Source organism: Uloborus diversus, unplaced genomic scaffold (genome assembly GCF_026930045.1).
Source record: "Uloborus diversus isolate 005 unplaced genomic scaffold, Udiv.v.3.1 scaffold_769, whole genome shotgun sequence".
NCBI lineage: Eukaryota > Metazoa > Arthropoda > Arachnida > Araneae > Uloboridae > Uloborus > Uloborus diversus.
Window position 1 is genome coordinate 67,590 of NW_026558977.1, and position 15,468 is coordinate 83,057.

General features: G+C 31.9%; 1 protein-coding gene across 1 annotated transcript in view; it reads right to left on the reverse strand.

Annotated features, from left to right (window-relative positions):
• LOC129233880 (ran-specific GTPase-activating protein-like) overlaps positions 1 to 15,468 on the reverse strand; it is a gene marked incomplete at its 5' end in the record, with an annotated part of 32,358 nt that overhangs the window by 6,725 nt on the left and 10,165 nt on the right. The window contains 2 exons of the mRNA XM_054867810.1: positions 6,390 to 6,497; positions 11,971 to 12,099. Of these exons, the coding sequence (XP_054723785.1) occupies positions 6,390 to 6,497; positions 11,971 to 12,099 (237 nt within the window). The remainder of the gene's footprint in view (positions 1 to 6,389; positions 6,498 to 11,970; positions 12,100 to 15,468) is intronic.

Here is a 15,468-nt window from a genome sequence, read left to right on the forward strand (position 1 = left end):
GTTGAAAGATAAAATTTAAGTGTCTTGTGTTATCAATTGAAAACTATTATTTTAAAAAGTAAAAAAGATTAAGATCAAGCTTGTCCCTGAACTATTTTTTTTTCATTCTCCCTCTCTTTAAAATATAATTGGTTCATTTTATGACGGCTCTTTCCAGTTCGAGTCATTTTTCGAAAACAAAATTTTACACTCAAAAAGTTTTAAGACTTTAAGAAACTTTAAGACAACAATGCCATGAAAACGAATAGAAACGTTTAAAATGTTTGTTTGCTATATATATACTTAAATAATATAGGACAGCGAGAATTTCTGAAACGAATTTTCAGAAATTAGACAGTGAAATAAGAATGTGGAGGAAAAAATATCATCACGAAAAACCCTCCTGTTTTCTTATACTGCGGAACAAAAAAGTTGTAATTTTAATTTTACTTCGAAAAAAATAAGGAATTCTTAAATGAAAAATGGAGGCAGGAGGAAAATTAGACATGGTCAAGAAATTTATTTGTTCTTCTTTTTGAGTTTTCTTGCAAAAGTTTTATTAATTAATTAATTAACCAAATTAATTCATTTATTCCTTATAATGGTCACAAACAATAATAGTAATTTTAAATGTATATTCATACATTAAAAATGATCACTCAAATAATTTGATTTCGAGCTTTTCCCAATAGTTTCAGTGTTATCAAAATGATATTATTTATTACGTACTGCAAAGAGGCAATCAGGTGCACTAGATGAGCTAGAGTTCGACTGGTTGTATTTTCTTGTAACTTTAACCCTAGATATTTGCTATGACATGATCATGTTACTAATAAATAAATTAAAAAAATATATATTTTATTTATAAAAAACATGTATTGCAAACATTAAGGAAAAAACATGATAATTTAACTCATTTTCATGGTAGCAGTTTCTTTATAGCATACATAAGTCGATTTCATTACAAATGCATTATTTGTATCAAATTTGGCGTTTGAGATTCAAAAAAAACCATAGTATAGCTACTATAAGAACAGAACAAATGCGTAAACATAACTCGAATAATCTTTTAATTTTGCGGACTGAAATTAATTAATCACTACTGTCATGTCTCATGTTATATCCACACTAAATTCTTCATCTTAATTATTCTTGATTAATTTTCATTTTTGATAAATTATAATATTTCTTGATTTACCCAATTTGTAAAATCAAGTTTTCCCTTCATGAATGAATGTCTTTTTTGTATTGCTATTCATCCAAAAACATACCATTTTTTTTAAAGTACATTTATAGAAACTAGTAATCACCTGATATTCATTAATACTCGCTCCTACTCTCAAAATAATAGCATAACTAAAATGCTTTAAAAGAGCACCATGCAGAGATGCTAAGTTTTTTAACAATCCAAAGAAAAAAATTTACAAATGAAATGATATTTTTAATTTATTCTTTTTGAGTTTTGAACTTTAGCACAGTAAATAAAGTAGAAAAAAATATTTTAAAACAGTCTTTGAAAACAGACAACAGTTTGAAACGTCATGTACATCTCTTTTTAATTTTAAATTGCAGAAGCATTTTGTCGAAAATGACACTAGCATATGCAAGGACATAAAAAAAAAAACCCTGGGCATGAATATCGATCGCACGGAGAAAACCTCGTCAGCTTAAGGAATCAACAAATTCATGTAAGAAAATGACAGCATCATGTTTTAAAACAACAGCAGATACCAGTGAAAAAAATTCAATCGACAAAAAAAAAGTATCACTTCAAGAGATGCTCTTACTTAATGCAATTGAACTAGTGAATGATGCATTTCAGAAGAAAGACGAACAAGCAATGAATTTTCGGAAAAAGTGTCTGTTGAGAAACATTTAGCAAAACTTCTCATTCTTCGAAACTAGAAATTATTCCCCCCCCAACCGCCCCCCGACGTCATTCAAATTTTCAGGGGGTATTTTGGTGGTCTTTCCTCTCCTTTTTAGGGGCTTGGCTCTTTCTAGGGGGTAATCATTAATATTTAAGGGGATGTACCAACACTGTTTGGGGGAAGGGGGAGGTCTCTCCTATTTTTAAAATTGCAAAAAATATGACTTCTTGTTTGGACATTTTCTGCAACAAAATAAAGGGGGGGGGGGCTTCATTTGCTTCTCAATGATTTTTTATCCTTTCAAAAAGTCTGCACTAAATCTGAATTTCTTAGATATTATGGAGGCTCTGACGGCGCCCTTCAACTCAGCTTTCCCGCGCCCTGTCGACCACCCAGTCCGGCCCTGTGTGTTTGTGTGCTGGCATAAGTGTGTGGGTAGTTGTGTGTATGAATGTGTGTGTGAGGGGGTATGTGTATGTAGGCATATGTGTTTGTGTCTGTGTGCAGGCATGAATGTGTGGGTAGTTGTGTGTATGTGTGTTTTTGTCTGTAGTGTAGGTGTCTGTATGTATGCGTGTGTGTATGTGTGTGTGTGTAGTTGTGTATGTATGTGCATGTGTGTAAGACATGGATGCAACCTGGAGACGGCTTTCTCTATAGGAGCAAGCATCGTGAGGAACCGGTCGACGGTGATGGTGCGGAGGGTGGCGGTGGGAAAATAAAATGATAGCATGCCAAAAACAGTCAAATGAAAGCAATCATGAGTGCTCAAAAGAAAAAAAAAATTGTCGCCAAGTTGGCGACAAAACTTGCCGGCCAAAAAACTGGCGGTATATTCCCAAGTGTACGCCAAATTATTACACCACTTCAGTTTGTATCAAAATTAACAATGATTTTACCCCAAAAAGGTGCAAAAGACCCCTTTAGAAACACCTGAATGCAGCCAAAAGGGGAGGTGCACAACTCACCCCACTAGTAGTCTACGTACCAAATTTCAACTTTCTGGGACATACCGTTCTTGAGTTATACATACGTACATACAGACGTCATGAGAAAATTTGTCATAATTAACTCGGGAATCGTCAAAATGGATATTTCGGGCGTCTGTGTGTTCTTAGGTACATATGCACGTGTGGTCGGGTCGAAAAAAACTCAACATTCATTAGGGGGTGAGCAAAATGGAAATTAAGATTGATTTTTGAGTGAAAATTGTTTTGCAAATACACTACTTCCTTTTTTGTAAAAGGAAGTTAAAAAAAAATCAATGATCCCTCTCAATCAAAAATTGCAATTCCTAAAATTGCAAATGAGGGTGCAACTGATTGATATGAAACGTATTAACAATATTATTTTGCATATATAGCACATTAGATTATTAGAGTAAGTGAATATATTAATATTAAATAAGTGACCTGACATTTTTCGATGCGAATAAAATCGTTTCAATTATTGTAAAACAGGGAAACAATGGTTATTTCATTGAAAAACTTCAAGCATTTCTCCGATAACAGATCCAACAGTTTTTAATTTCAATGAGACTTATCAAGAACCCAGTGGTCTACATTTTAATCAAATCTTACGCTGGCAATGAAAACAAGTGCATAACATTTGAGAGAACTAATGTTAATAAACAAAAATATTAAATTTAAAGTTTGTTTTTGAACTATTTTAATTTCAAAATTACCTGAAATTTTTAAACCATCCTCCTCTAAACTACACAAATATTCTAAATTTCATTTTTAGTTGAGAGGTATTTGGATTACATCTGTTCTTTTTCCACAAAGAACAAAGCATTAAATACCATTTCTGCTCTTATTTCCACTCTTTATTTTGATTTTATAATTCTTCCACCAAAGATCTGAGCATATGTGTGGAATTTGGCTCCTTTAAGAGATATTCCGCCTCCAGCTCAGTTACTTCCTGCTGGGCTGATGAGTGCAAAATAGCACGAAACTGCATTCCTCGGATGGAATACTTGGTGGATTGGTAAACAATGCATAGAACAGTAAATGATTAATTTCTCAGAACTATTGAATATTTTTTGTCAGAGTTACAGTTACAAATTCAATAAGGTGTTGACCCACCTCTAGCCTAGATATAAGCTGAAGCACAACTTGGCAAAGACCAATAAAGCTCCTGGAAGATGTCCTGCAATATTTCCGACAAAATTCGCTCCAATTGTCAGACGAGGTTATAAACATTCCTTGACAGATTCAATCGCCATCCCATCATATCCCAGACATGCTTGATGGGAAAGAGATCTGGCGATCTGGTGGGCAACGAAAGAGTTTGACAAGCTGGCAGACAGTTCATAGCAACATGTGTCGTATGTTATCTTGCATTGTCCTACTGAAAACCAGCTGAGGGTACTGCAAAAGGAATGGCAGGAAAACAGCTCTTGGGATGTCGTCGACGTACCGCTTTGCAGTAAGTGTGCCTCTAATTGCGACCAAAGGGGTCCAGCTATCAAAGGAAATGGCACCCCAGACCATGCCTTGTTGAGGGCCAGTGTGGCATGCACAGTTGGAAGCGGGATTCGTCGCTAAAGACTATAAGTCCCCAGTCGGTATCATTCCAACCAGATAGAGCCATGCACCACAGTAATCTGGCTTGGCAGTGTGTAGGTGTCAGTGGCAGGTGGTGTAACGGTCAGCACGAACTTAGATTTCGCTGTCTCAACTGTCTGAAAATGGTCATGATGAACACTGGTGTTTGGGTTGAACGTCTGATGGTTCATAGAGATGAAGAAAGCGCTGTGACGGCTGATCGGACAATCACTCTGTCATCGCGATCTGTTGCGATCCTAGGTCGACCACTACCATCCAGATGCTGAACTCTGCCATTTTCCACCCATCCTTGCCACCATCTTCGAATCGCCGCATCGCTTCGGCTCAAATGACGACAGAATCTCCGATTTGACTAACCGGCCTCTTTCAATACAATGATACGACTCTTTTAAACTCTGACAGTTGCTTGTAATGAACAAAAACCACGCACCGAGGCATTTTTAAGTTCTTGAAAGGTAATATGAATCACAATCAAACCGAAAGTTTTAACAACTGTTGAAAAACTGCTCTTTATATAGATCTGCTGGATACGCAGTTTCGATGCGCTGGAGATCAAACTATTCTTTCATTGGACACCAAATTTTAATCATCTGCATATCTGATCATAACACTCATGCATACAAAATTTCAAAGCAATCGGATGATTGCTTCTTGGTGCATCAATTTTTTTTTGTTATAGTGTATATATATATTAAATTCAAGGAAATTTAAAAATTTCAAATCCTGTTAAGGATGCAAAGAAGATAGCACATTTCAAAATTTGTAGAATAGAAAAAGAGAAAGTGAAATGAAATCTGACAATTGAAAACAGGGAGAAAACAGAAAAAAAAAAACCCATTAAACCCAAGAGATATCAATAGCGGGGGGGGGGGGGGGGCAAAAAGAGATCAACTATGAGGTTGCCTTTCGGATATCCCTTCTTTTCATATGACTCAATAAATTAGTTGGTTGAAAACTTTCACCATCAGCTTAGCTTTGAGACAACATAAACAATTTCACACCTATGGCCAAATCTTTGGTAGAAGAATTATAAACTCAGAATAAAGAGTGGAAATAAGAGCAGAATAATGTGGATCCATGGAAGAATCACATTATTCTGCTACAGATATTACAAAAATAATATCTGTAGCATAAAATTTTCAATTCTGATGGAAACAAGAGTTTATGTGCACATCACATGACTTCCTTTTACGCCAATTTAATGATAATAGGGCCTTAGTGTAAGCAAAGAAACACTTGAAATCCCTGAGTTTGTTGCGAACTGAAGCAAAAAAGCTGGATTAATTTTCCCAATATCGGGCATTTTAATGTGAGTCAATGGTTCACTCTCGAAATATAGCCAATATTGGCCAAAATGAATTCAGATTTAAAATTCTAAAAAAGAACCCCCGCCAAATTTGTTGTCAAGTTGGCAAAAAATTGCCGACCAAAAGCTTGGCGATACATTGCTAGGTGTTTGCCAAATTATAACACCACTTGAGTTTGCATTGAAATTAACAATGATTTCCCTCTAAAAAGGTGTAAAAAACCCCCTTTGGAACATCCAAATGCAACCAAAAGGGTGCACAACTAGACCTCACTAGGAGTTTACATACCGAATTTCAACTTTCTAGGACATACCATTTTTGAGTTATGCGAGATATAGAGACATATACATACAGATGTAACGAAAAAACTCATTGTAACTAATTCGGGAATCGTCAAAATAGATATTTCGGGTGTCTAAACGTTTTTAGGCATACATCCACACATGATCAGGTTGAAAAAAAATTTAGTATTCATTCGGAGTGAGCAAAATGGAAATTGAGGCTGATTTTTGGTGAATACTATGCTTCCTTTACTTTAACAGGAAGTAAAAATGCTTCTGGTACATATGCTATACTACCTCAAACTCAAACAGGTAAAACTAAACTATTTAAAAATGCACAAAACATAGCAAAAGAACTGAAGAATAAATAACAGAATACTATACCTGATGAAGAAAAATCAGAGTCATCTTGCTTCTGCCTGACTGAAAATATTGATTTGCAAGCAGCAAGTTCTTTAGCTGCATTGAACGCTTCTTTAAATTTTTGTGCATCTGAAAAATAAATATTATAATTCACACTTGCTTAAAGTGTTACTTAATTTACTTATACTTCTGACATAAAATACAGTTTTCATTAAGAAAAAATATCATTTTTCATTGGGAGCCAAGGCCATAAAACTGCTAAGATGCGTAAATTTTGGAAATTGATAAATATGCATGTTCTTGGAACTCAAAATCCATGATTAGTTGTCGGTTTCCATGAATTTTGAGCATTTTATCGATGAAAATCATGATGCTCATTTTTCATCATAATTAAAATTCATGACTTTCTCAGATTTTCCAGGTGGGCAGAGATCCTGTACAACTGGAGTTATGGTGTGAGGAGCAATTTCCTATGACAGTGGGTGCACTCTCATGGTTATTCCAAACACATGACTGCAAAATTGTACGTCAGTCTGGTACTTCAACCTGTAGTATTGCCATTCACAAACAGCACTCAAGGGGGAGTTTTCCAACAGGTCCTTGATATCACACCACTGTTATAACGTGATCTGCTCTACGTAGTATTGACACGTTACCTTGGCCCGAGAGATCACCAGATTTGTCTCAAATTAAGCATGTATAGGATATCATTGAAGGACAACTCTAGCATCATCCACTGCCAGCACTGACCATCCCAGTATTGACACAACAAGTTCAACAAGCATAGAATTCCATATCACAAAGTCACATTTGGCACCTGTATGACAAAATGCATGCATGCTTGTCAGTTTGCCTTTAAAATTGTGGAGGTTACACCACTATTAATGTAACAGCATTCCATATTTGAAATCCATTTTCTTGATATTAAATGAACATGTGATCTTGAAAATTTAATCAATTAAACAAGTGAACTAGACAAATGCATTGTCCAAATTTCATTACTCTACAATACTTTTTTCTTGGCGTTGGGATTTTTTTTTCTGTCAGTGTATTTGGGTCTGTCACCAGGGTGGCGACAGATCAGGGAAATCAGGGAAAAGTCAGGGAACTTTATGAATCAGGGAAAAGTCAGGGAAATATCAGGGAATTTTGAAAAAAATACAAAAAATCAGGGAAAATTGATTTTATGAAGAAAAAAAATTTTTTTTTTGCTTTACAAAATTAAGTACTTTAATTCCCTACGCATTTTCCGCCAATTATCTGTTCAAAAAAAAGTAAAATTAATGAGGTGCGATTATACACTGCCTGTCGGATATTTGTGCATCTTTTTTCCTCAACGTCAAAGTATTGAATCTTACTTATTAACCACAGGATAAACTTCCTAAAATTGCGTTTGTGTCTGTTAAGTTGTTTATTTATCTAGCTTGAAATTTCCTTTTACGCTTTCAATGCTACGTAAAATAAACAACCATACAGGCAAAGAGGAAGCCTTCATTAAAGCCTTAGCTCCTTTGCCTTTATTCCATTGCGTCGAAGTAATTAGCGTCTGTAATCACGATTTCAAGAAGAAATCTTTGGTTTTTGAATTAATACTATAAAAGCTTAAAAGTTATTACTTCTTTGCATTTTTAATTTAATTGCTAAAATTGAACTAAACTTTGTTTTTTGCCGTTATACTATTTGTTGTCACCGCAGATTATCAGGGTTCATACCCTTTAGGCAGAAAAAAATTCAAGCACTTTTCAAGGTAAAAAATTTTGTTTTCAAGGCAATATCATAAATTTGTACTAAAAATATTGTATGCAGATTTCATTTACTACAAACACATAGAAATAAGGCAATAATACAAAAAGTATAGGAAAACAAAATTGCTTTTTCTACAACAAGAGACGCTTTGATGAAAGACCGTTGAAAGTTACTGCGTTGAAAGTTATTCTGAAAATGTTTGAAAAGTTCGATCATAAAGAGAAGCAGATACCAAAAGGTTCAATTTTGAGGTTTTTCAAAGGCTGCAGCAGTCAGAGGTTTGTATATTTTCTAGAATCAGCAAATTAATACTTTAAAAAAAAACCTTTCATAAGTGCTTTTAACTTTTATGGGAAGAAACTAAAATACCCAAGTTCAATGGCATTGCCAGAGAGGAGTTTTTGAAGTCACTCCCCCCCCCCCTGGGTTTCAACATTTATTTCCAATAGTTATACAGTGGTTTATTACAATATGAGGGCGGTTAGGACAAACACTACCCAGAAAGTTATTTCAGTTTGCACTATTTAGTTCTAAAAATATTAGGTTTGCAAATCATTTATAAGTATGCAAATCAATTATTCGTATGTAGTATGTATTAGTTGTTCAGCCAATAAGGCATTTCAATTATCTTCGAAAAATTTAAAAATTAGGAAGTAAGAAAAGTTTATGAAAGGTCCACAGTCCAGTCTCTACACCTCAAAATATACAAAAGCAGCTTAAGCAGTGATAAATACTCTGAATGCAAACCTGAGCCTATTCAGCTTTCATTGATTAACTTACAATAGTCAATAAATGTGCAAGTTCAGATTTATAGAGCCATATTTCGAAATTGAAAAGATTCACAAGAAGTTGACATATATTATGACAAAAGTAGTTTTATTTTGGGAACAAATGGGTTATTGTTGAAATTAGAATTTAAATTTAGAAAGGCGATAATATTCATGTGTGATTGTGAAAGGTGAGTTCATAAAAAATTACCTGAAAGTTTCAAAGAGCAAAATGGGGCGAGGGGGGGGGGGGGGATAATTTTTAAAACTAAGACCCCTATTACTTGAATATACATACTTACAACAATAACTTTTGCTATGCATACAATTCATAAAATAGTTTATTAAGTCAAAATAGTCTGCATAGAAATACCATGCACAGTGCCTGTTGATAACCAGCAACAGGCACTGGGCCTAGCTAGGCTGGTCCTGGTCAATTTATTAGATCCAAATGAAGATCAATGACCCTCCTTAAGCTATCTACCCCTTTGCTGATTAAAGCCTCTTTCAGTAAGCTGCTCCAAGTACCCACAACCTTAATAAAGTAGTAATTTTGAACATTTGAGGAAAAGGGGAAAATTGGAGATATAGGGAGGTAAAAGCATAAAAACGAACACTACTGGATTTCAAGTGAATAATCATAACACAACCAACCCTTTTATACACCTTAATTATTTTAGCACACATAAAAAAAAATGATGTACTTATAAATAAAATTCAACTCAATAAAATTATATAAATCAACTTTATATTTAAAATACAAACTTTAAGTTAATTTGTTAGGTGCTCAACTACTGAAATTTGAATTTTTTTCAAAAAATCTGTTATGACCAAAAATTAGGTAAAGATAATCAAATTCGAAATTGCAAAAATAAATAAGCAAATAATTAAACAAGACCAAGGTAATAAATTCTTTAACTCCTTAGTTATTAAAATAAAAAATAAAATAAGCTAATCGGATGTAGCAGTGTCAAAATAACTACTAATTGCCAAAAATATAAAAATATTTACAAAATGCAAAATGATTGAAATCTCAAACAAGGGAAGCAAATTTTCGCGAATTAAGTTTAATGTTGTCATGTTTCCCATAAAAAAAACTTATTTTTTACTAAAATTAAACATAAAATATGCTAATCTAAGGTAGCAAATATGAAAATAACATCTGATGAGTGAATATATTTAAATATTTGCAAGATGCTAAAAGATTAAATTTTCAAACACGAGAAGCAATTTTTCGCGAAGTCTGAGTTCGTTCGACGTGGCATGTTTCCCATGAAATAAATTTATTTGTTTTTTATCAAAATTAAACAAAAATATACTAATCTAAGGTAGCATATGCGAAAATAACATTTGATTAGCCAAAATATTTAAATATTTGCAGGATGCAAAAAGATTTAAATTTCAAACACAAGAGTAATTTTCTGCGAAACCCGAGTAAGATCAATGTTGTCATGGTTTCTAAATTAATTTCTTTGTTAATTAATGAAATTAAACAAAAAATAAACTAATCTAAGGTACCATATGTCAAAATATCTTTCGGTTGTAAAAAGCATCAAAATATTTACAAGATGCAAAAGGATTGAAATCCCAAACACGGAAGCAATTTTTCGCGATGTTGCATACTGAGCACATGTTCAGAAAATTGCATTGGTGAAATACTTTTCTTAAACTTTTGAGCACAATTCGTTGATTTTTGAGAGAATTTAAGCACTAAGAAACTTTTTCAAGGTTTTAAAACTTTTTCAAGGTTTTCAAGCACTTGAAAATGAACTTTTTTCTTTCAAGCACTTTTCAAGGTTTTTCAAGGGCGTACGAACCCTGGATTATAAAGGTTTTCTTTTCTTCAGACTTAAGTGATTCATTAATTTTATAATCAAGTTGTATTCTTCTTTTATATATTTTGAAATTAACTAATTGCTTTCTTTTTCTTTTTTTTTTCTTGCATTTCAAAGTTGTTTGTTACAAAAGCAATCTAAGATTTTTTTCATTACATACTGTTAAAATCATTTGAAATAGAGTTAACTTGTGTGCTTAAGTAAATATCTTTTGTCTGATGTCTTTTCGTCCATAAGCTCATTACTTTTTTCATTGAGAAAGACGTTCCCTGAAACGCCGAAACACGTGTCTGCTGTAATCGGCAATTTGTGCTTTTTTGACGTTTTTTCTTACTTTAAATATCTTTATTTTTTATTGTTAAAATGCTGTATTCATTCATTAAAATCTATGTTCTTGATTATAGAAAAGCTCCCCATGAATGGATGTCAACTGGTTTCATCTGTTTTGCATAAATATATCAATTAGTTATATAAGAATAACTACATTACTTCTATTCTTTCACTATTACTTGTTATTATTGCAACAATTATTATACTGTTTGAAAACTTAGTTCAAAATAATTTCAATTACTTTTTAGTTCTATCATAAATACACATGTTTTTCAGAGTAGTTTGAATAGTTTCTTAAAATTCTTATGCAAAGTGGTTTTTGGAAGTAAAGTTTTTTTTTTTTTAATTTTCTCTAATCTCTTTATGTAGAAAAATTTAATATACTGCTTCGCAGGGTTTTTTTTCCAAAAAAATTGACTAGATATGTTTTTTTTAATCATTTTATGAAAAAGGTAGCATTTTTTAAAAATATATCTTTAGTTCAACAAATTTACACAACTTAAAACGTTTAAAATACTGCATTTTATACACACATACAATGGATTTCAAGTAGAGCAAAGAAAGAAAAACATTATTACTGGTAACGTAAATCAGGGAAATTTGCTGAACTTAATCAGGGAAATCAGGGAACTTTTTTTTACAGTTCCTGTCGCTACCCTGGTCACGTTTTTAATTTAGTTGCATGAGCAGAAAAGAATCAATTTTATTTTATCTTTTATTTATTTTTTTTTTTTTTTCATTCAAAAATATTATTTAACATTTCACTTCTTTTTCTAAACTTTTTATAATATAAATGCATAAGACTAATCACAAAAGCTATTTTTGAATTTTTATAAAGTTTAATTTCAATATTATAATTATTTTGACACGTTAAATTTATGGATTTATCAATTTTAGAAATAAGAGTAGAAATAAAATACTTACTTTCCGCATTTGCGAATTTGATTGCAAGAAGTTCTGGTTTAGGCTCTTCATCAGCAAAATCTGATAATGTGCTCCATACCCAAGCTCTGTCACTTGTGCTGTTAGGTTTCAACTCCATTTGCGGTAAAACTGAAAAAATATAACATAATACAGTCAAACAAGTCTTGGCTTGAATTTCATGAAAATAAGAAAAATTACAGAGACAGAGGATTTCAAAAAGTTATAAAAACCATGGAAGTAGGAGTACAGGAGGGAACATGCCGCATCTACTCCCATTGTCCCGTTTGAAGTAATTGTGAGAGAGCGGGGGCCATGTTGGGTGGTGAGAAAAGGGGAAAAGACTCGTCTACTCGGGCGAAGATTTCGCGTGTTTTACTTTTCTAGCTCAAATTGATAATGAAAGTATTTTTTGCCTACCTAAGAAATAAAAAAAAATAATGCACAGCACAGTTATATTTTAAGCTTTAAATTTCCAAAGAATAAACTTAGTTGTATAATTAATGTCTTAAGTTAATTAAAATTAATTTAGTGACAAATGAATGATAAACCGGTTTTAAAATTCAATTTTTATTAATAAAACACAATGACTTTCCCAAAGATAAGAATAGAGAATTATCAAAAATTTGCAGCCTGTGTCCAGATTATAAAATTAGAATACAGCACAATGAAAAAAAGCAGCTAGAAATCAACAAAGATAAATAAAGGAATAACATAAATGAAAAACTAATTTTGATAAAGTTGCCAGAATGAGGTTAAAACTAAAATAAAACTGTAACAAAATTTAGATTGTTTTTTAAAAAGGATTCCCATGTAAATTAAATGTAAATAGCATCTTGAAAACCTACGCAACCAGTTCTTTGAATTTTGATGATTCAGTCTTTCCTTATTTAATTTAGAGCTGCACGGAATACTTGGTTGGTATTCGGTATACTGCATAACAGCAGACAAACCAAATATTTGGTTAGGCAGAGTACTTCCATATTTCGGCAACCGAATAGTTAACAAATTTAAAAGTTCGAAAATTCCCAAAGAAACTTTTTTTTTATGCAGTGAATAAAAGTATCAGTATAATTGTACCATGTCACAATATTAATTAAAATTCTTACTTATTAGTTTTATCACATTTAAAATAATTTAATGTTTGAAAAAATGCTCAGACCTTAAACTTTAAATTTTGTTGCTTTTCAATGTTTATTAAATCTTCTGACTAAATTATATTAGCTTTACTATTATAAACAAATATGACACAATAACCAGAAAAAATCCATAACGATAATTAGTAATAAATGTAAAACATTAATTTATTACTAGTTTACATTAGCTGCTTTTTTTTTTTTTTTTTACTTAAAATCATGAATGTAGTAACCTCCATTCATAAAGTATCCAGCTAAAGTTTTATTATTTTTTACTTTAAGAAAAGCACTTGGATTTTATATTTTGCAGCATTTTAATTTCTAATTTTTACACCAGATGATATAATGAATATTGATTTAAAAGTGAACCTATTCAAAATAAATCTTTGTAATCAAAGTTCAATTTGCACTTAATAACAAAAAATGAAAGCATCTGACGTTTCGAATTTCATTTCACAATTTTATTGATAGAATTGTTTATAAGTTACTGAAGGGTAGCAGCAAATCACATCAATAAATTTTAATTTGTAATGATATTTTAAGCAACTCGGGTTTGTATTTGTAAATAAGATAAATGCAGGAATATTTATGACACAATATGTTATTATCATTATCTGTTATTGAATCATATATTATGGAAGAAATTAATTATCCATTTATGCAGAATTAGCAAGGAATCTTCTTCATACGTGCATTATTAGTGCAGTCGAAGGCTACACAAGACGCCATAAAGTCGAAATTCGTTTGAAATTCGATAAAAAAGCTCGACAAACTTCTGTATCTGAAACACTGCAGACAGTTTCCCGATACACATAAGATGGCGGCCGGTTACAGTTATCGTTCCAGAAATTCCCCGTGCTTCATCCTGCTATTCCTACATCCATGATAAAAACAAGCAATTGGAATAAGACAAAGAAGTGATTGTTTATTTAAAAACTTCTGCATTTATTGTCGATCATTTCAGTGTATGTTTTTCTGTAAATACAAGGAATACTAGTTGTAGCACTTACATAAATAACAAGTTTATGTACATCTGTAGAAAAATTATCTTGCAATGACCCACATAAAAGTGTTAATTCTTATTTTATTCTCAGAAATCTACAGTTTCCCTTCCTCACATCTGCTGAGAGGGTAGAATTCACATTTCTTTTGGGGTCTAATGTCTACCAAATCTCGATGACACTTAGTACAGAAAACGGGTTCATTTATCTGACATTTAGTTGGGACGAAGTATGGGAATTTTTCAAGAAAAACATAAGAGTTAGAGTTTTACAAGACTTCGGTATGATCAAATCTTAATTTTTTCCAACTTTTGTAATGTTCTACTTTGTTATATTCAGGATATCTGCTACATTTCAAGTTTTGAAATCCATGACTTTCCCCCGACTTTTGCTCATAACTTTTCATGACTCACCGGAAGCAATTTTTCCACAACAAACAAAAGTTTTTCACAAGAATATCTAAATTAATGTTTTGTGAAAATTAATTGAAACCACCTGATTATGTTTTTGACAAAGGGTAACGGCACCAGTAAGACATGCTTAAGACATCGCTCTCAGGTTAACTCTTTTCTGGGCCTTTTAATGTATTTAGACTTTTAAAAATATTTTTCTCTAGTGCAGCTGCATCTCATCTAACTTTTGGCTGCTTCTGGATCCTCTTAATTAGTTAATTCAATTTTTATTTGTTCAATTTCGAAAAAAGATCGGACCCCCCGTAACAGACACTGACAATTCTAATGATACACTCAATCTTAGAAAAAAAATTCCCTGTGTTTTCCCTGTATGAAAATGACACATTACAAACGAGTGAACACTGATGTTTGAAAAAGAAAATTAATATCTTGATTAATCACCACAGGAAATAAAATCGAAACAATAAATATTTTAATAAATAAATAAGAATTTGTAATAACTGAAACAATAGCATGGTGATTGAATATATTTAACTTTTTATGCAAGGTTAAAAAAAAGCCTTCTCTTAACCATTCATTACCTGGACCTAAAAGTGTAAAAGCTAAGCAGAACAATGAATATTGACAACTAATTTCACACTTTAAATGAAATTCAAGATATGTGTTAGATAAAACAATAAAAAGATTGTTTTTATGATCAACATTTCAATATTTACTTTTAAAAAAATGAAGCAAAATTACTATTTTTTATTTTACTTCATTTCTGAACTTCATTAATATTATCAATATAATTATTACTATTTATTTATTTTTGTTTTGGTAGTTTATATATTTGGACACTGATTTTTGCAACTTTAAATTAAAAAAAAAAAATTTCCCTGTATTTTCCAGGTTTTTGAGGAAAATTTCAAAATTCCTTGGATTTTCCCTATGTTTTTGTTGATTTTTGAA